General features: G+C 38.9%; 2 protein-coding genes across 4 annotated transcripts in view; one reads left to right on the top strand and one right to left on the bottom strand.

The window, feature by feature from the left end:
* LIN9 (lin-9 DREAM MuvB core complex component) overlaps window positions 1-10,048 on the top strand; it is a 97,053-nt gene extending 87,005 nt beyond the window's left edge. The window contains exons 13-15 of one of the 3 annotated variants that reach the window (XM_007481500.3): window positions 17-196; window positions 344-441; window positions 5,632-10,048. In XM_007481500.3, the coding sequence (XP_007481562.1) occupies window positions 17-196; window positions 344-441; window positions 5,632-5,647 (294 nt within the window). In that variant the 3' untranslated portion in view covers window positions 5,648-10,048. Of the gene's footprint in view, window positions 1-16; window positions 197-343; window positions 442-946; window positions 2,410-5,631 lie in introns of those variants that run through there. The other 2 variants (XM_001376905.5, XM_056816019.1) reach the window with 2 other exon arrangements.
* On the bottom strand, window positions 6,507-13,027 carry MIXL1 (Mix paired-like homeobox). Its single transcript, XM_016429517.2, has 4 exons — window positions 12,904-13,027; window positions 12,027-12,758; window positions 11,829-11,845; window positions 6,507-6,812 (listed from the first exon to the last, which is right to left on the bottom strand). Exons 1-4 carry the CDS (start codon window positions 13,025-13,027, stop codon window positions 6,507-6,509), a joined length of 1,179 nt encoding a protein of 392 aa, XP_016285003.2.
* Window positions 13,028-21,729: the final 8,702 nt, after the last annotated feature.

Here is a 21,729-nt window from a genome sequence, read left to right as displayed (position 1 = left end):
TTTTTTTTTCATTCAGCTTGCTCCAGACCAAGGACTCCAGCCTGCAGACCAACCAACAGATATGAGACGCAGATGTGAAGAAGAAGCGCAAGAAATTGTTAGACATGCAAATGCATCTACTGGACAACCCTGTGTTGAAAATGAAAATCTTACTGAATTAATCTCTAGACTTACAGCAATATTATTACAGATTAAGGTAAATCATGGAGAAATTTTGTATACTTCATGCTAAGTATAATTTTAATTTTTTTTGCAAAAGTATTATTAGTGGATTTCATTTTAAATAGGTTTATATTTTAGCAAGTTAAGCTGTAGTTAAGTTTGAAATTTCCATTTTTTTTAGTGTCTAGCAGAAGGAGGTGACCTGAATTCCTTTGAATTCAAATCACTTACTGATTCACTTAATGACATCAAGAGTTCAATAGATGCTTCTAATATCAGGTAATTTACTTTTACTTTAGTCTTATTTTATATTTACTCCAATATTAAGCTCTCATGATATTTCTTTATTGAAAATTATGTGCATGCATGAATCTAAATTTTTTATGCTGTAATATCCTTTAAATAAATCAAGTAGCTTTTTATTGACAGAATCTGCTGATAGAATAGGAATTTAACATTTTTTTTATATAAAGGTTTCAGTGAGTTCCACATAGTGAATATACCTTTCTACTTGACCTCTTTTTAAGATATATGCATATTGATATTTCACTTTATACACTTTATGATCAGCTTGTAATGTATATACATAGTAATAACTCTTTATATTCAAGTATTGCTTCAGTATAATTATTGCTAATGTGATAATGGGAGGGAATTTATTTTTCCCTGATGTCAACTCATTCTCTTGGCCAACTCCTAAATAACTTCTCTTTCTTTTTTTTTTTCAACTTATTCCTTTGAATTTTAAAATATGGTTAGTTAACTATGTTTTTTCTTTCATTAGTTGTTTTCAGAATAATGTTGAGATCCATGTTGCACATATTCAGAGTGGCCTGAGTCAGATGGGAAACTTACATGCCTTTGCAGCTAATAACACCAACAGAGACTGAAAAGAAAGTTTAATTATTCCAAATGTACAAGACATAGTTTTGGAAAATCTTGCTCCATTATACAGGCTTTCAACACCAAATAACCTATCTGCTGGTAAACAAGAAGAAAGACTCTCCAAAAAGGCATTTTAAAAATATCATGCTGCTTCATAAACCAGCATTACTGACCAGCATTATATTTATTTTATTGTTTATTTTACAAGGAGCTTTGCTTAAGTTACATATGTTTATTAGCAAGTATTGTTTTAAGCTGAAAATGTCTGAATATATTTTAATATAACTTCAACAAAGACTATATATAAACCATTTTAAAAATATGGACGAATGTAATACAACTCATGCAGACAGCTGACAACAGTGAAAATGAGAAGAGAGGGTCTTGGTACGAATCAGTGGCTAAATATATTGAAGTTGCTTCATCTAGAAAACTACAACTTTAGTTGTTCTAGTTGGTCGCCATATCTCAGTCTTCAAAAGATGATAAAATGAGGTGTGTGAATTCCTAGTTTTTAAGGATGCCACTGGAATATGAATGGAAAATATGGACTATAAAAATGGACATGATGTATGCTTGAGAGTGTGGTGAAGTTCTGTAGATCAGTTAATAGCTTTTGAAATATGTTAATTTATCATAATTTATGAAAGAAGCCTTTGTCTTTTGTCTGTTGAAGGAAAATGAAGGAGCAGAAAAAAAACATAACTGCAGAATGCTAAGTTCCAACGAGTGGATTTGGCATGTCTTTTCCCCTCAGTTCAGGGCAAAAGGTGCTTTTGTTTTGGAATTTATAAGAATGACTGATAACACACTATTTTCATATTTTTGTTTGTTTGCACAACTTTTAAATTTAGATAACTGGTTATAATCTAATAGTATACAACTTATATAAAGACTTTTATAAGGAAAAAAAAATAACCAGTGCTATGAAACATAGAGGGAAAAGTTTTAAAAAAGGAGAAACCTGCCTAGGCTATTCTGGAATGTTAATCTTGTAAAAAGTATGTATTTGGATTTTCTTTTTGTTTAATATAGAGCATTGTAAAGTTTCAGTGTAATAATTTTTTTCCAGATTTGGAATTTAGAAAATAGTTGTAGAAATGGTTTTGATTCTTTTAGATGTCTCATAAAATGAGACTTTTTGTATGTTAATGTATAAAGAAAATTTAAACAAGGCTATTTTACATTTGAAAATTTTGTATAGTTAAAAAAATGCTTCTGTATTCCTTGTTGGTATGGTGACACTGCAAAACTTTAGGGCAGAGTATATATTTAGCTAAACTATTCAGTTAATTAAGAAATCCATAAATCTTTTATTCTCAATGACATTTGTAATTATAAATAAATTGGCCTATGAAAGTTGATATTTTTCTAAAAATCTTATTTAATAAACAAAACCATTCCCTGACATAGAAAAGGTTTGAAATTGTGCATTAACAGCAAATCAGTATTTATGGGGTGGGGGACAACAACTACAGAAATGAATCCAAGTCATTTGGAAGTAAAAATTTAATGCCATTTAATAGTGTTGGTTGTGACTAGTTACTTTTCTGATATTAGTGAATAAGATTCTCTGTCTTATTTTACAGCAAAATTAAATGAGTTATTGCTCTGGCTATATACTTAACTAAAGTCTAGCCAGAACTTGAACTCAGAGCACACCTAAATGCTGTAGTTGAATTTTAAGAGGGCAGATCTCTGTCTTTAAAATAATGAAGCTTTTTAAACAAACATTCTAGAACATATCTATCCAAAAGAGTTCTGTCCCCTTCAACATACTTATTTTAAGAGGCTATTTGTTGGGTTCCAGTAATGCTATCATTGTTCAATATATTTTCTAGAACTCCCTTTTCATATTGTTTTTAATTTTAAAGCCAATTAATTATCTACCAAGAGGAAATACAACACCCATTTTAGGGTCACATTTTGGTTTCACCTAAAAGAATATTAACCAGTTTTACCATCTATTTTATTTACTAAATTTGATTCCAAGTGTTTTTTTTTTCTGTTTATAAGAATTAAAATTCTCCTATAAAGGAGGGAGATTTGCCACCAATGAAGGTTTTCAAAAGAATATTCTACAGGCTCTATGCTAATTCCAAAGGATGTACCAAGAATGTTTTGAGCAACAATAGCCTTTGAAATGAGAGTATGCTCACTGACAAAAAAGGTGAACAAAAAACCCTTTTTTGTTAGTTTTGGCCTTCTGTAATGCTTACTTTTTTCCCCCAATTGCATATAAAATAATTTTTTGTTATTGATTTTCTAATATTTTGAGACAAAATAATTTATTAATAATTTTGATGCAACAAATACCCAAGCAAACTTCATTCTTACTAAGTCAAAGATGACTACTTTTGGATGGGTAAATTCTTGTATTTTTTTCATTAGTCATCATTAACTTTATAGTCACACCCAGGACTAACACTGGCCAAATAAGTTAAGAGTTGGAGAGAAATGTGTCATTTCATATTTAACATGGGCTTCAAGCTAATTTTATTTAAATGTTTCAGAACCTGAAATTTGCTACTAAGCTCAGAGCATTGATATAATGTCTGAACTGTCTTAGAATACTATCCATTTTTTTACTTCATTTGATTATTGAATTTCAACAGCAAAATGTTTGAATAATGTCTTTCATTTGCATGAAAATCAAATCTACTTGGCTATATAAAAAGAGTATGCAAGATGAAACATGACTGGAATAAGTGTAAAATCTTGCATTGGGATCCAGTAACATAAATTGCCCAGCTATCACTACAAAGCACTTGATATGAAAAAGACCAAAGATTTTGGTGAACTTTAAATATAAATGAATATTAAATAAGCATATCATTAAGTATAGTGAACAGAATGAGGACGAAGATAACCAAATCACATCCTACCCAGTCTTGTATTTGCTTTTGAGAATGAGAATGTCTTCATTGATAAACTAAGAGAATTCCAAAATAATTTTGGGATATATAACTTGGGTGTTTAAGGAGGAACTTGTACTTCATTTCAGTGAAATAGGAATTTCTTAAGCAAAATAAATTGGAAATAGGACAGGGAATAAATGTGATAGCTATTTTCAAGTATGGGAAAACTTATTATGTTGAAGAATACCAGTACTAGAGCCGATGGAAAGAGGCAGCAAGGATAAGAATTTATTTCAGTTTTTAAGGGAAAAGTTTCCTATTAGTGCTGTTCAAAAATGCAGTAATCCACCTTATAAGATTGGAGGGGTCTTCTAGCAGAGATAGAATAATAAAGAATTTTCCAGGGATATTGTATAGGGAATTCATGCCTCAGGTGAGGCTTGAAATAGATGAGCACTAGAGTCCTTCTAACTCTTAAAATTTTTACATTTTTTTTTCCTACCCAAACCCTAACAGAGGTTTCAGAATCTCATCAGCACTTTGCTGGTACCAATATGACAAGTGTGTCTAGTTCCTTCCAGTAGCTTCTTAACGATTACATTTTAAAATACCTTTGGAATGCGGTTGTATTATATTTTAAAATTTTACTTTGTTAAATTCTTGGGGTTTTTAGAAACTCAAAAATAAAGTCTAATCACTTATTTTAGGTCTATAGTTTATAAACAGTTGTATACCTTTATCAATAGTTTATCCGTTTGGGAGGGACAAACCTAAAATAAAACACCTTTATAAGTGCTTTCTTGAAAGGAAAAATGCTTTTTTTTTTTTTAAACAAAGCTGTTCCCCAAACTATCAATCTGTGTTAGGTTAATTAGGTAGCACTAAGCCGTGTTAATGTTAACAGTGTTCCCTTGTCCCCAATACTGACATCTGTGTATGTTAAAGTTACTTTGACAGAAACTCACTATTTTTCCTTTTAAATGGTTTCATGGCCCCCATTTATATTGTCATCATCTGCTTTTATCAAGCATTCATTGTGTGCAAAGCACTATACTAAGTGCTGTGGCATTTAAAAAAAAAATTTGTTAAAATTATATAACCAAACTAAGGTTCTACACAAATACAATCCATATTCACAAGTGCTAAGGATAGTGTTGGTGTGGCTAAAACAAAATAGGATGCCAGAAAAGGCTTTTGAGGTAATTCTTGATCCATATTTTAAGAAAGTGGATTTGTTTCTCTATTGAGAAGATAACATATCAGCAATATATATCTGTATATACATATAACTATACATGTACCTAGTTTAAGGGAATAAGTTGTGTTCAGGAGACAGGACACATATTTGTGTTGTATAGGGTAAAAAGAGAACAATTAAGGGAATTCAGAACCCACTAAAGATTTTCATTTGGTAAATGGTGATTAGGAACTACCATACATCTCTAAAAAGTAATGTCATAGCTAGTATAAGGCATTCTTGTCATAGCTAGTATAAGGCATTCTTAACTGTGGACTCTAGGTGAGATTTGAAAATTGGTCTCCCTGTGTTTTGTCCTTCAGATGCTTTGAGACTTTTACCTGTTTTCTATGAAGAGTCGAATTTTCTGACCTTTAAAAATGTGTATATATATATATATATTTTTTTTAAATTATTAACAGGTGTCCCTAATTGTAATGGCCCTATGTGTTGCACCCAAGGCAGCCACCTACTTTGTCTTTTTTCTAGACTCAGCCCGGAGTGACACAAACTAAGATTACAATGGAAAAGCCAGAGGCAAGGAGGTGGCCAGGGCACCAAATGGTTACAGCCTGGACTAGGGCTGTAATTGTGAATAGAGAGAGGAGGGACTAAATCCAGAAAACAGCAAGATTTGCAGATAGTCCAGGAGGAGTGATATACAAAGAGGACAGACACCAAGACTTTGAGGGACGGTAAGATTGAATGCTAGTGATGGCAATGGAGAAGTTAAAATCAATAATAATAATAGCTGATACTTATAATAGCATGTTAAGTTTACACACCACTTTACATATGTGATCTTATTTGACCCTCACAACATCCCTGTGAGGTAGGCACTCTAAATATTATTACCCTTATTGTGACTTGCTCACCATAATCATGTGCTCATATAACTCATTTATCAGAGGCAGGATTTGAAACTAGACTTCCCCGTCTTCCATGCTAGGTTTAACTAGCACTACAAGAGAAACAAGGCTTATTTGGGGGAGAAGTCAATGAACTCCAAAGATCCAATTGGAAATATTGTGTAAACAGTTAAAAGCATAGATTTGGCAAGAAGAAGAAAGGATATGCCTTGGGTTACATAAGTTTGGTTCGTAAAGGCTGAGTAAATGAACTCCCAAAGTATAGAAAAAACATGAAGACTTGACTAAAAGTTAATAGTTGAGAAGAAGGCCCAATAAAGAAAAGGAATGAGACTGGGAACTAAGAGCATTAGTTCAAATTAAGAAAGATGAACACAGTGGTCTTAACAGTAGGCTAGAAAGAGTAGATGAAACTTTTGATAGGTCTCTTGATCCATGCTTGGAGTCCATTGTACCTGTCCAAGATCATAAGCCAAGATTTTCCTTTAATCTTGATCAAGAATTGCTGAATGTAGATAAGACACGTTCTTCCCACAAGTCTAGTTTTGAACCAGTGTCTTCAGATATAGGTGAAAAGGTTTCAAAATTCTGTCCTTGGCTATGGGGGCCAGAGAGCCCAACTCCACCCCTGTTTGGATCAGGCAAGCAGTTCACATCTACCTCAAGAGGCAGCAGGGGAACCAAATGTTCCCCTTCAGTTCCAAGAGGAGAATGATTGAGGAAAAGCTCTGGTCCTGCTGAGGGATTATAGGACTTTCCTCTCTGCCGACGGGATTTGGCGCGTCTGTTCTGGAACCAGACCTAGGAGAACATAAGGAAAATTTGCATTTGATAAAAAGTTTTTACTACCACTACAGAATGGTCATAATTTAATAAATAAATAAATTCAATTCAAAGCCCTATATTTTAATAGCAAAAATTGGGTATCTGTCAGCTGATTTTGAATGTCATTTATGCCTCAGTTTCTCCAACTGCAAGACAAGTATAATACCTATACTTCTGAATCTTACAGAGATATTCTGAGCATAGAGTAAGATCATTTATGCAAAAAGTTCTCTTGTAGAGGTGAAAATGTGCCAAATTTTCAGAATAAAGATGCTTTTATACTGAAATATAACAGATATGACTTTTTCTCAGAAGCTTTTTTTTTTAACAGAATTCTATATAAATACAATGAACATATATCATTAGCATCCAGAAAAAATAAGCTCAAATAAGAGAAAGGCAAGAACAAAATTTTCCTTTTCATAAAATATTCAATGTCTCCCTCCATGCTCCAATTCGAATCTCATCTACCAAAAGGCTAAACAAAGGCTGCTCTCGCTTTAAAAAGATGATCTTTCTTTTCTTGTTAGAGGTGATAGACTACAGGCACAGAATGCTGCATGTGTCATTGGACATAATTGATCATATAAGATTACCAATATAAAGCTGGAAGGAATCTTGGAGGTTATCTGGTTCAGCCCACAAATTTTACAAATGAAGAAACAAGCCAAGAGAGGTTAAAGGATTTGCCCAAGGTCACACAGTATATAGGGAGTGACAGAGCCAGAATGGCCCCAATGGCAAATTTAGCATTATTTTCATCAGACCATGCACTGTTGTCCATTTGTTTTGCTCAACCATTTTTCTTTGTTGCAACAGAGGGTTGTTTGGGAAACATAGAGTACATAGTTATTACGAAATGACTGATGTAAAAATAAAACAAAAAAAAATTTTAAGGTATACAAAGAGATGGGTCAGTGACGCAAAAAGAAATCCTCAACCAGAAATGTATACGTACACATTGATGACAGACCTATTTAAAGAAAAGAAAAGAAAAGAAAAGAAAGCAAATATAGGAGAACTTCAGGGAGACTTAGAAGCAAAAGCCAACCACATGTTGATTTTGTTGTGAGTTCCTTTGGTTTTACTTTGTTAAATGCTAAAGAACTTGAGAAGGATTCTATCTCTTCAGTATGTTTTATCTTTGCTAGTTATTAAGTTTGAAACTACAAATTTCCAGAAATAAAATGAAATGATCTGTCAGCTAGTACTGTGTCAGTGGTAAGGATCCTCTCCCCAATCTGACTGGACATGTAGGCATTGTCTCCTTCGTTATCTCCTCTTAACTTCTTCCTTGGGTTGGCTTTACTGTCCCACTCTTCTGCTTCAGTTTCCTGGCTCACTATCCTATTCCTTAAACACAGTGTTCTGCCCTGGGTCCTCTTCTCATTTGCCCTTTTTATCCTCTTTCTTTTTTGGATTTTGTGAGCTCTTCCTATGATTCAGTTATCACTGCTAATGCAGATGACTCCCAAAACTATCACCTCCATTCCTAAACTGTTCAGAATTCCAGTTCTCTAGAATTTTTCTTCCTCCTCTTGCTGCTGCTACTCTTCCTCATCTTCCTCTCCATCATCCTCTATTTTCTTTTTCTCTTCCTTCTCCTTCTCTTCCTCAACTTCTTCCTCATCCTCCTCTTTGTCTTCCTCCTTTTCCATTTACTATTTGTATTGATATCAACCAGGATCACAACTTAGACCCTCTCTGGCTTCTCCTTCCTTACTTTCCACACTCATTAAGTGCTAAGCTGTTAATTTCTAGATCCAGCTCTCTGAAATATCTTCCCTTCCTTTTCATTACTGCCATAAGCACCCTTAGGATTCAGGACTTCATTTCATCTCTGACTTCTCTAACTAGTTGTCTTGCCTCTAGTCCAGCATTGGGGAATCTTTTCAATATCATGTGCCCAAAGTTCACCTTCAAGCTTCCTGTGATCTTTCCCCACCCATTATCCCAGAGAGCTGAGGGAGGAAGTGCACGCATTGGGTGGTTGGACAGAGGGGCGCTGGCAGGTGAAAATTGCCTTCAGGCTCTGTGGAGAGGAGAAGGGAGCAGTCCTCTCTGGCATACTGGGGTATGCATGCTATGCCTTCACCAACACTGTTCTAGTCAATTCCTGATCCAGTCTATCCTTTACATTATTGATACCCAGTAAATCTTTCTGATGTACTATTCTAGTCCTATCACTCAAAAAGCTCTATTGATTCCTAATGCCTTCCAAATAAAGTATAAATTCAGCCTGGCACTGAAAGCCCACCATGATCTGGCTTCATCCAATGTCTATTACAGCCTTATTTCATATGGTACCCTTGCCCCACACCCCCCCCATATTCCAACCAAAATGTACCATTTTTTCTCCTGTCATATTCCCCGTTCTTATCCTACTATTGTCTACCCTGATCCAATCCACTTTGTGCCTCTGCTTAATCTTCTTGATACTTGAAGTGGATTTCTCTCACTCCTGTTAAGCCCTTCCCTTCCTTTAGGATTCCAGTTATCTTCCCCTATTAGGTGAAGTCTTTCTGATTACTTGGAGAACACAGTGTATCATTTTCACCTTTTTCTCTCAACCAACCCATCCTATCTTCTTTACACTTAGTAAGCACTTAATCAATATTTGTTTAATGGACATACTGATTGTCTAAAAGTGTCTTCCATGGAAAGAATAAATTTTCATGCATGTTCTCAAACTCCTACCTCCTCCGAAAAAAAAACCAACCCACTACTAAAACCCCTTAAGGGCAGGAACATTTTTGTCTTTTTAACCTCATTACTTAGGGCAGCCCATGGCACATAGTAAGTGCTTTTAAATATCTGTTAAGTTGAAACAAATTTTTCTTGAGCCCTCAGTTATTTCAGAAGTGTAAACAGAAAAATTGTACATAGGAAAAAAAAGAAAAAAATATCCACTAGGTCAGGAATAGGGCCCTAATCACGAAGGGGCATTTTATAAATTAGCTAACATTTTTTAAATGCTCTTAAGGCATTTGCTGTACAATAACTTTGTAAGGAAAATAATGTAAATATCATTTTTCTTATTTTGCAGATGAAATTAAAGCTCAAAAAACATTGTATATAATATAGGTATTAAATTCATACTTAATAGCATTTATATAGCACCTTAATGTTTGCAAAGTGCTGTACATAATCTAATTTGATCCTCAACTTCTACTGTGTATATGTTCTATATTAGCCTAATAAATGTGTAAATGTATTTATTAACTTTATATTTATGCTTTTTAAAAAATATGTACTTGTCTCCCTATTAGAATGTAAGTTCATTAGAAATTGAGATTGTTGCATCATTTGTATGTGCATCTTGAGCCCCCAGCACAATGCCTGGCACATAGTAAGTGCTTAATAAATGTTGTTGATTAATTGATTGATTGATTGACATTGCCCGTCACCCACTCAGTTCCTTGATTTCAGTTGAATTTCAATGATTTTTTTTTCACTATACCCCACTAAACACTCTTCCATTTTTGGTAGCCCGGGAACTAACTGGAAGTACCCTATCCTCCATTCATACTATATGGTTCTATATACTACATAGCTATTAATGGAGGCCATTAATACAAAATTCAGCCTATGGTCCTAACCTGCAAATCTCTTCCAAAGCCCTAGGGTTTACGCCAAATCATTACAGTTCTGAAGAATCAGAACCCAGTTCCCAACAAAGAGAGATCTCTTCAGGGCATTCTCCTAACCTTTTCTCCTATCAAATTTTAACAAAAATATAACTCTGAAGGAGCCCCAACCTACTTTTCTATCCTAATTGTACATTGCTCCCCTCCATGCACAACAGGTGTACCTAGATAACCTGTCATTTTATTTCTCAAGTATGGGTTAACAGAGACAGTAGTTGGCACAGTGGATAGAGCACTAGGTTTGGATCAGGAAGAACTGAGTTCAAATCCAGCTTCAGGCATTTACTAGCTATGTGCCCCTGGGCAAAGTCACTTAACCACTGTTTGCCAGTTTCCTCAACTATAAAATGGGTATCATAATAGCACCTACCTTATAGGATTGTAAGGATCAAATGACATATTCGTCCAAAGACTTAACAGTGCCTGACACATAGTGATATATATATACATTCCTTACCTCTATCTCCCCAAATCTCTGTCGTCTTTCACAGATTTAGCTCAGATTTCACCTTAAGTGAGGTTCTCTCTGATCCTTCTCAAATCACTTTTGATCCATTTTGCATATCCCTGCATGTATACCATAGTATATAGGTATTCCCTATCTATACCATAAACTCCTCGAGTGCAAAGACAATTTTCTCTTGCCTTTTTATCCGCAATGCCTCATACATGTGGGCCCTCCTTAACTACTTATCTCTATCTTAAAGAAGTATCAGAATTTAAGAATACTCACAAGGAAGAAGAAAATGTTTGCATCCATTGCTGGGCCTGGTCACTAATGTTAGAAACAAAGGCACTGATCTCTCCAAGAGAAATGTAACATCTCTTCTGAGGCTCACCCCAAGTTTTAGGTCATATGCATATATGGTATAGAGTGGTATACAGAAAGCAGTCCCTTAAAAGTCTGCGGATTGATCGAAGTGGTTTCAAAACAATTTAATGCAATTCGACGATTAGGAGTAAGGGCTGAAAGGCAGCCGTCTCCCTGACACCTGGAGTGACCTCTCTGTGCCCGGGCAATCATCTCATCACTTGTCAATCAACAATCATTTATGAATAACATACTAAGGCTAGGCCATGAAGATACAGATACCCCCAAAACGGAGCGCTTCAACTCTTAGGGAGTTTATACCATCGACATAGGGCAAAGGCAGTTCCCTGAGCCTCCGTTTCCTCACGCTTCTGACGTCTTTTTCAGCATCTCATCTATGATCCTAGGAAGTTACAGGTGGATCCCTGACTTGCATTGGTGGAGTTACATTTTCTCGCTGATGCAATACCAGTTTGAGCCAACTTCTTTCCCTCACCCCTCGAAAAATAAAAGTTCAGAAAAGGCCCAAGTTACCACGCGAGGTGTCGAGGCTACACAAAAACAGTAATGACAGCCCCGCGTTCCAGATAGTTTCCACTCCTAGCGAAGGGGGAGAGAGAGAGAGAGGTGCACGATGTATCCAGAAACGATACGAGAGAAATGTGCTGAGAGGAACTGGAGGTGGGAGAGATCCCTTTGGCTTGGGAGTGGAGATGGGCTGGCAAGGCTTACCAAAGGCGGCGGCTGCTTCTCCGCTCTCCTCTCCACCGGCCCCGCCCCGCCCCGCCCCGTCCCACCCACCCCACCCCTGCTCCGCTGGGCGCATCATCACCTGGATCCTGGACTCCGGGAGCCTAGTGAGGGTAGCCAGGCGTTCCCGCAAGGTGATGTCCGGGTACATGGTCCGGCGAAACACCAGTTCCAGCAGCTGCAGCTGCTCGGGGCTGAAAGACGTTCTCTTCCTGCGCTGCGACCCCGACCCTGAGCCGGACGGAGCTGGCTGGCCTTTGAGTTGTGGCACTGGAGGCGCCAGACTGACTGGAAGCAGTGTAGTCGACCCTGGCTCCGACCCAGACCCGGGGTAGCCCTCGTAGGCTGAGGCCGCCGAGGGTCGAAGGTCTGGGCCCGAGCCCGCGAGGAGCGGCTGGCAGGGGGTGCACCCTGGACTCGCAGGACTCAGGTAAGCACTGCCGGAAAAGCTGGACAGGTAAGCTGGGTACTGAGGGCTTTCCCCAAATTGGAGCTGGTTGGGCGCTGCTGTTGCCATCGTGGTACAGACGAGGAGATCATGCTGCCAGCTGGTCGGGGACCCCTCCACTATTATACAGTTCCCATGGCCGAGGGCGGGGCGGAAAGGTACAGGAGAGGAAAGATCAAAGGCCAGGGTGGGAAGGCCGGGGCTTCCCGGCCCCAGCCCCGCTAGACACTGGTGGGTGATAATCGCTTCCGTAGGCGGGGCTTGGTCTGCAAGTCCAGCGAGGGAAATAGGGGGAGGCGTGAACTTGGGACCCCCAGCCTCCTACTGTGGACAGTTCCTTCCCTCACCTCCCCAGGCCCTCTCTGGCCAATCCACATCCCTAACCCTAAAGCTTAACTTCGATTCCGGGGCCGGAGGAGCTCAGGGCGTTCTGTGGCCGTAAGGAATGTTCGAGGGCTGGGAGTGTTTTTCCCTGTGGGTTCCCATGGCCCACTAAAGAATAAGAGCCCGGGAGGCCGGGGAAGACTGGCCGCATTTCTCCCAGAGCACTCCTCTCCCACCAGGTACCCTGCTAGGTGCTAGACCAAACACTGGAGCGGTCTACAGCCTCACTCCTCTGCCTTGGGACAGACAGCGGTGCGCAGATAAAAGGAACATGGGAAAGGGCGCCAAAAATAACCCTTGGACCCGAGGGTTCAACTGTGAGAAACAGGTTTGCGAAGGCGTGTCTCCCTCCCGGGAGTTAGAACCCCTTTGAGGATGGCTTCTCCCAGGCTTGCATTAGTAATAACGATTTCTGAACCAATTCTCTCCTGAAGAGATGGAGTAAAGCCAGATTTTAATGGAAACAATCCATACCAGGACGTCTGTGGCACTGAGGCAGCCTGCAGTACGTTTGTGAGAAAACAGATTCTCAGAGGCCAGATAACCTGCTGTGATTGGAGTCAGCCCTGAAAGAGAAGACATACAGCTTCTCCTAGTCCCAGGTCCTGATACTTAAACCACAGGACATTCCTTAAGCTTGGATTCTTAACCTTCTTTGCTTTGTGGATCCCATTGGCAAGACTAGTGAAGACTATGGACACGAAGAATAATGTTTTTAATACATAAAATAAACCAATCATATTGAAATAGTTTTTTTTTTTTAATAAAGATTACAGATTTCAGGTTAAGAATCCCTTCCCTGTGGGCCATAGGGATGGCCTACTTATTTAAAAGGATTAACCTCTAATATAAATCTCTTGATAGTTTTCATTTTCCTTCGACTAGAAAAGCCTAGTGTACAGAAATTCTGGAGGTGACTGTAGGGCTTAGTTCTGAGCCTCAACTACTTGGGTAGAATAGGTGTCCTAAGACTTGGGGACCACTGAAGAGCACCTGGTGGCACTCCTGCAGACTATAAGAGCCGAGCCAAATTTTTAGTTGATCAGAAGGGGACAAAGCCAAGCAAGATAGATTTTGTAACTATCAGGTTAAATTTGAATAAGAAAAAAACATAAACTGGGGCATGGGGGAGATTCATAGTTTCATATGTAGCCCTTTTCTTTGTCCAAATTAGTTAATATTTGTCAAGTTCATGAGAATGCAGGTTTCCAGGGACACATGGGTTCAAGTTCTGCCTCTGACACACACTGTGTCACACAGGCTATGCTACTCTGGGTAATGAGTATTTAACCTCCCTGCGTGCTAAGTAGCTCTATCAGAAGCTTACATTTCCAGAGAAAATTCCAACCTGCCTTGGTAGGAGGAGTTTCCTCAAAGTAATCTTACAGGTCTAGGCCCTAATGGTGTGACCAAGATTGAGTAAGGCAATCCAGCTTTGGGCCTCAGTTTCTTCATTTGTAAAATGGAGATACTGATATTATCTGACTGAGCTTTTGAGAGGAAAACACAGAAGTGGAAGAACTACTGTCCCTTCCCACAAGACGTAGGTGCAGTAGATCAGAACTGATTTGCCAACTTTAGGAACTCTTGTCTGGTGACCAGGTTATCGCGAGCATTTTCCCAGCTTTCATTAGGGAGGTCATTTCATGTTAGTACTTCAGTTTTCCCCTGCAGGAAAAGGTCATAATAAAGACAATTCACATGTCTAGAGTGCTTTGGTTACTTGCCTTTCAATTACCCTTTTGAGGTTAGCTGTGAACATATTATGTCATCATTTTGTAGATGTGAAAACAGGCAGTAGAAATCAATCCATAAACATGTATTAAATCCCTGCTATGTGTCAGGAACTGTGCTAAGTGCTGGAGATACAAAAAGAAGCAAAAGATAGTCTCTGTTCTTAAGGAGTTCACAGTCTAACGGAGGAGACAACATGCAAACTACATGCAGGATAAATTAGAAGTAATTAACAGAGGGAAGACACTGGAAGGAGTAAAGTCAGGAAGAATGACGTTCATATCCTCTGACTCTTTAGATGTGAGATCACATTGAAATCCCTTAATCTGAGGAATACTCAGTTTTCTCATCTATAAAATGGAAGCAACTGATAAAACTTGCCTCACAGGACGGTTGTGAGGCTAAAATAAGAACATGCACCTAAATCCTGATATGATCTTTAAAGTGGTACAAAAACAACTGATATTATTCTATTTCTCTAAAATGAAAAAATATCAAATGATGTATTTATTGCTCTGGATGGGAGTTGGTGGTCTGGTCCTTTGCCAGTGGAGCTAATTCTTGAGGTCACTGAGCAGGAGACCGTGGAATAGTGCAAATTTGCTTTTGATCCCATTCAAAATGGTTCTGCTGGCTTAGCATAGTGCCTGACACAGAGTAAGCCCTTAATGAAAATGTCCTTCAGGCTCCTGGACCCCTTTATTTTGTGTTAAAGGCACTAACTAGCAAGCAATTTTTCACAAATCTTAGTGTTAGAGATGAATGAAGTTAGCACGTTACCTCTCCAGCACCACTTTGACCTGTCTTTCAAATAGAGATTTCTCTTGCCTGTCGCTTCCTCTCCCAATAATGCTTAGAATCATTTTTCTTAGAAAAAAATTTCAGTGCCATTAATTAATTACCATTTAAAAAATAAACCCTAACAGTTGTTTTCATCCCTGCAGAGGCCATCTAAGAACAGAGGGAAACTCTTAGAAGGGTAAACAGGCCTTACAGCAAATCCTCCCTGGGAGGTTAGGAATCATTTTCTTCTGTTTCACAAGTCATCTGTTATTCCATAACATTTGTTGAACTAGGCATTGTTCTAGGCAGGAGAGCAAGTTTAAGGGGAAATAGAACACAGTCCTTGGAGGATGTTCTTGCTTAAAAGGTAAGCACAAATACCATGTGTAAATCCTAAGGCAATGACAGCTACCTTACCTTATCAGCCATAACCTAAGATGAGTTCAGAGATAATCAGCGAACGTTTATTAAGCCTCTGCTATGTGCCAGGAGTTGTGCTGAGGATTAGGGGGATAAAGCAAGCCCATTCCTCCTACCCCCAAAAAGGATCCTCAGTGCTGTGGGATTAGAGTGACCTGGGCCACTGTAGTTTTAACCCGTTTATAATTTCTCTTCAAGGTTCCTGTTACCATTTCAGCCAAATAATAGCACCAAGCCCAGAGTTTTCTTTTAAAGTGCTAAGTACCCTCTTCCCCAGGTCTGGCTTTGTTTTTCAAGGCAGTCTCTCCTCCCATCCTAGGACCCAATCTTGCAACTTTAGGTGTTTATTGAAGAGAAACCCAGGAAAGAACAACGGAGGGAAGTCAATAGCCCTGCTTCCAGTTTCTCAGCTGCCCAGGTGTTTGCCTCTTTGATCCTTCCGTACTTGTGAGTGAAGTCAAGGCCTACCCACCAGGTTGCAAAACCACCCTTTCTGTGGAAGTGAAAGACAAACTCTAAAAAATTACTCCCTTCCCTCCCCCCAAAACAAACAAATGCAAAGCAGATTTTTAAGTGCTTTGAAAGTTTTACTGTCTGTGTATCAAGGGCAAAAAGTACAGAGTAAAAATATGAAATAAAATGCAATTTGGACATAATACATTAAATGCTTTTTGTATGCTGGCCCAGTTTTTTTCTTACCAAAAGCTTTTTTCCTGGGAATCTCTGAATTCAGCCACTGAATTCTCCAATGACTTGATATGACATGATTAACCTTAGGGAGATTGAAGGAAGTACAGTAGTATAGTGAAAAGATCTCTGTATTTGGAATAAAATCACCAGTTTCAGTCCTGGATAGCACAATGGATAGAGTGCTGGACCTAGAGAAAGAAGGCAAGTGTTCAAATTCAACCTCAGATACTTAACAAATTTTGGGACCGCTGTCTGCCTCAGTTTCCTCAGCTATAAAATGGGAATCAGAATAACTACTCCTATACAAGCTTGCTTTAAGGATTGATCAGTGAGCTAATACTTGCAAAGTACTTAGCACAATTCATGGTTCTTAGTAAATCCTTGTTTCCTTCCTTCCTGTTCCAATCACTGACTACCTCTGTGACCTTGGGCAAGTGCCTTACTTTCTTTGGATCTGTTTCCTCATGTGTAACAGGAGGAAGTTGGACTCTTGGCCTTTGAGACTCTTTCCAGTTCCAGCTTAATGGTCCCATGAAGCATAAGGACACTGAGGCACTGTCTCCATCCTCCACGTAATATGACTGATTAAATCAGTCATTAGAGGAGAATTCAGAGAACTGGTGCTAAAGGTGTCCTGCCTCTAGAAAGATGTTGGATCTAAATGCAGAATGAGGCTAAGTGATCCCATGTGGCCATTATGCTCGTTTGCTTTTGCTTAACTATACTTCTTTATTAAAAAGAAAAGGCCCTGTTGGATGTTGTGGGAAGACACTGATTGGTAAGTGACATCAATGTAAAAAAAAGTTAACAAAATATTTTTTTAAAAATAAAGAACAGCAGGGTGGTTCAGTGAATTGAGAGCCAGGCATAGAGATGGGAGGTCCTGGGTTCAAATATGACTTCAGACACTTCCTAGCTGTGTGACCCTGGGCAAGTCACTTAACCATCATTGCCTAGCCCTTACTACTCTTCTGCCTTAGAACCAATACATGGTATTGATTCTAAGATGGAAGGTAAGGGTTTTAAAATAAATTTAAAAATTTTTTAGAAATAAAGAATCAGTCCAATTCTGGAAAACAATTTGGAATTATGCTCCGAAATTGCCAAAAATGTCCATATTCATTGACTCTCATATGCCATTGTACAGAACTGAGCCTATTACCTAGTATAATTGGTACCACCTTTGTTTGAAATATTCAGAAAAAAATCCAGTTTTGGTTGGTTGGTGGGACTTGAATTAGTTTCTTTAACAGTGTCATTGTGCATATGAAGGCATAGCTTTCATACAGGGGGGCTAGAAGTCAATGCACCAATACACAAGTCAGTAAACACTATTAAGCCCTTATGGTGTGCCATCCATTGTGCTAAACTCTGGGAATACGAATTTTAAAAACAACAACAACAACAACAACAGAAAGAAAGGCTTTCCCTGCTCCCAAAGAGCCCACATTCTAAATAGGTTTTGGAAACAATGCAGAAAAGGGCTGGGAGTGGGAGGAATGATAGAGAAAATCCTTTGGAACTGAGTATAAAGTACAGCAGGGAGAGTAATGAAGACAGTGCTGGCCTGGGCCTTCTGGTTAACAGGCAGGTTTGGGGAGGAACCAGGCAACCAGAGGGAAAGACCATGGAGCAGAGGACCAACCATGGCTCCGTTCTTCCTACCCTTCCCCACCTTCCCCAATGTGAGAAGTAGACCTGGAATGGAATAAACTCACCTTCCTCGGACTTTTTTTTTTAATCCTTACTTTCTGGCTAGGCAAGGGCTAGGCCAATGAGGTTAAGTGAGTTGCCAGGGTCACCCAGCTAGGAAGTGTCTAAGGTCAAATTCGAACCCAAGTCCCCTTAACTCCAGACCTGTCACTCTCTCCGCTGTCCCACCTAGCTGCCCCTATTCTTATTGTTTCAACAGAAAGGCAGTCTAGCCTGATGGGAAGACTATCTGACCTTGACTGGGGGAAGAGAACCTGGGTGGAGGTTTTACCTCTGACACTAGCTTTGGACTCAGGCTGGCAACAACCTCAGTTAATTGATCTGCAAACTAATGGTAGTGTTCCTTTGAGGGCAATCCCCCAGGGATAAAATAAGGATCAATTGAGGTCAGATATGTGAAATGCTTTGTAAACCTTTACATCTGCTAATATGACTGATTGTTAATGAGCTGATTCAGCCAGAATTGGGGTCTGTATTGTACCACGAGATAAATACCCCGTCCTTGGGTGGAGGATGTCGATATTGGGTAGGATCATTCCATTTCTTTCTCTTGTCTTCTCTACTTATGTCCAATGGATCATAATAAAGTGGATGGAAACGCTCCATACCTCCAGTGGCATAGATTGACTCTACCCGTGTCTTCTCATCCTGTAGAACTGTGGGTCGTGTCCATGGACTCTAATTTAAAGTGGCTCCAAGAAAGCCTTCCCTCAGCCCCCAGTTCACTGCCAAATGTGGAAAAGCCTGGGGACATCTTCCTGGCCCCCCACTTCTGGGCTGAGTCAAGCGTGGCTCAAGGCGTTGCTCCTTTCTTACAGATTTGGCATCATGTCCCCTAGTTCCAGGAGCCCAGCTGCTCTCCTTTGAAATGCACATGGTCCTAGGCTGGTCCATTCTGTCTCCAATAACTCCCTCGCCTGAGCTAGGAATGAGCAAACACCACAGAAACAGAGTAATAGAAGGCCCGTGTGCTCATGGCCTTCTGTGGCCCTGGGCAGACCGGTAGCTGTCTCTCTCCCCACCCATGAGCTTTATTACACTCTTTGCCTTCTCCCTAGAACAAACACAACCATTCAGGGAAACGTCATTCCATTCCAGCAGTCACTCACAAGTTCATCTTTTTCCCCATGAGGTTAGCAGATCCGAAATGCCCGCGTTCCAATGCTGTACATGCTTATAAGAGCTGGGCTCTCATTTCCATTCCCCTGCTATATATACTAGGATAGGGATAGGAACCAGATCGGTGGGCTCCCAGGTAGGGTGAACTCTTAGATGAGGAAACTCCCTCTACCACCACAGGCAGGTCTTCATCTTCCCTCCAACATATCATCTTGGAGGTCAAACATAAAAAGGAGGCGGGGGCAGGGCACTAAACCTTACCAAGAAGGCCCAGACCAGATTAAAAATAACTGGGAAACATTGAACAAAAATAAAAATACAATCTAGATAATGTTAATGTGTGTTTTTCTAAGTCAATAGGCAGCCTGTGGAAAACTGTATTTGAGTTTGACACCAGTCACTTAGAAACCCTAGGGCCATGTTTGACACCTCTGTCTTACAGTTGTTTAAAATACTGAAAGTTTAAATGATTTGCCCAGGGATAAGCAGCCCATATAATACCTACAGAGGTAGATCTGCTGGGTGTTGAGGCCAGCTTTCTATCCACCATGCTATATGATATGTATATGATGAAATCATTTTTTAAAAATTCCCTAATAAAATATACAGTAACAGAAGTAACTATTCAGTCCCCTGACTGCTAATATGAAATGAGACAAAAACAAGTAATAGAGTTCTCTAAAGGTGCTTGGTGTTACCATGTTAAATTTCACACACATTTTTATTTTTTTAATGTTTTATCTTTATTTTATTTTAATAACATTTCCACATAAGTTTTCCAAAGTTATATGATTCCTATTGTCACTCTCCTCCTGTTCCCCATCCTGGAGTTGACAAGTAATTCAATCTGGGTTATACATGTATTATCACACAAAACTTATTTCCATATTTTTATAAGTGAATAATCTTACAAAACCAAAACCCTAAGCCATATACCAAATAAACAAGTGATAAATCATATGTTTTCATCTGCATTTATACTCTAACAGTTCTTTCTCTAGAGGTGGATAGCATTTTTCCTTACATCCCTCAGAATTGCCCTGGATCACTATATTGCTGTTAGTAACAAAGTCTATTACATTTGATCATTCCACAATATTTCAGTTACTGTGGACAATGTTCTCCTGATTCTGCTTATTTCACTCTGCATCAGTCTATGTAGGTCTTTCCAGCTCTTTCTGAAACCATCCTGTTTATTATTCCTTATAGTACAAAAGTATTCCATCACCATCGTATACCATAATTTGTTCAGCCATTCCCCAATTGAGGGGCATCCTTTAGTTTCCAATTCCTTGACATCACAAAAAGAGCAGCTATAAATATTTTTGTACAAATAGGTCATTGCCTTTTTTTTATCTCTTTGGAATATAGACCTAATAGTGGGATTGCTAGATCAAAAGGTATACATTCTTTTATAACCCTTTGGGCATATCATATATTTTTTTAAATGGAAATAATCTATGCCCAACAGAGGTTTGTGGTTTCACATACAATCTTCTTTTTCTGTTCTTTGTAAATAGAAATATCCATGCTTGTTAAGTTCATAATTTTAAAAAGAAAAAATCTAGAGGGGGAGAAAAAGATGGGTTTTTGTTTCCAGAAGAAACCTGGGTCATTAAAAACTCTGCATTGTTTCTAACATAACAGCAAAGGAAAGTAATGAATGCTGGAGGGGATGTGACAAAGTTGGGACATTGATGCATTGCTGGTGGAGTTGTGAATTGATCCAACCATTCTGGAGGGCAATTTGGAACTATGCCCAAAGGGCGATAAAAAACTGTCTGCCCTTTGATCCAGCCATAGCACTGCTGGGTTTGTTCCCCAAAGAGATGAAAAGGAAAAAGACTTGTACAAGAATATTCATAGCTGCACTCTTTGTGGTAGCCAAAAACTGGAAAATGAGGGGATGCCCTTCTATTGGGGAATGGCTGAACAAACTGTGGTATATGTTGGTGATGGAGTACTATTGTGCTAAAAGGAATAATGAACTGGAGGAATTCCATGGAGACTGGAACAACCTCCAGGAAGTGATGCAGAGCGAGAGGAGCAGAGCCGGGAGAACATTGTACACAGAGACTGATACACTGTGGTACAATTGAATGTAATGAATTTCTCTACTAGCAGCAATGCAATGATCCAGGATGAGAAAGAACACTAACCACATCCAGAGAAAGAATTGTGGGAGTATAAACACAGAAAAAAAACAACTTCTTGATCACATGGGTTGAGGGGATATGATTGCGAATACAGACTCTAAAGGATCACTCTAGTGCAAATATCAATAATATGGAAATAGATCTTGACCAAAGACACATGTAAAACCCAGTGGAATTGAGTATCACCTATGGGAGAGTGGTGAGGGAAGGGGAGGGAAAGAACATGAATCTTGTAACC

Source organism: Monodelphis domestica, chromosome 2 (assembly GCF_027887165.1).
Source record: "Monodelphis domestica isolate mMonDom1 chromosome 2, mMonDom1.pri, whole genome shotgun sequence".
Lineage (NCBI taxonomy): Eukaryota > Metazoa > Chordata > Mammalia > Didelphimorphia > Didelphidae > Monodelphis > Monodelphis domestica.
This window is presented reverse-complemented; position numbering and strand designations above follow the sequence as displayed.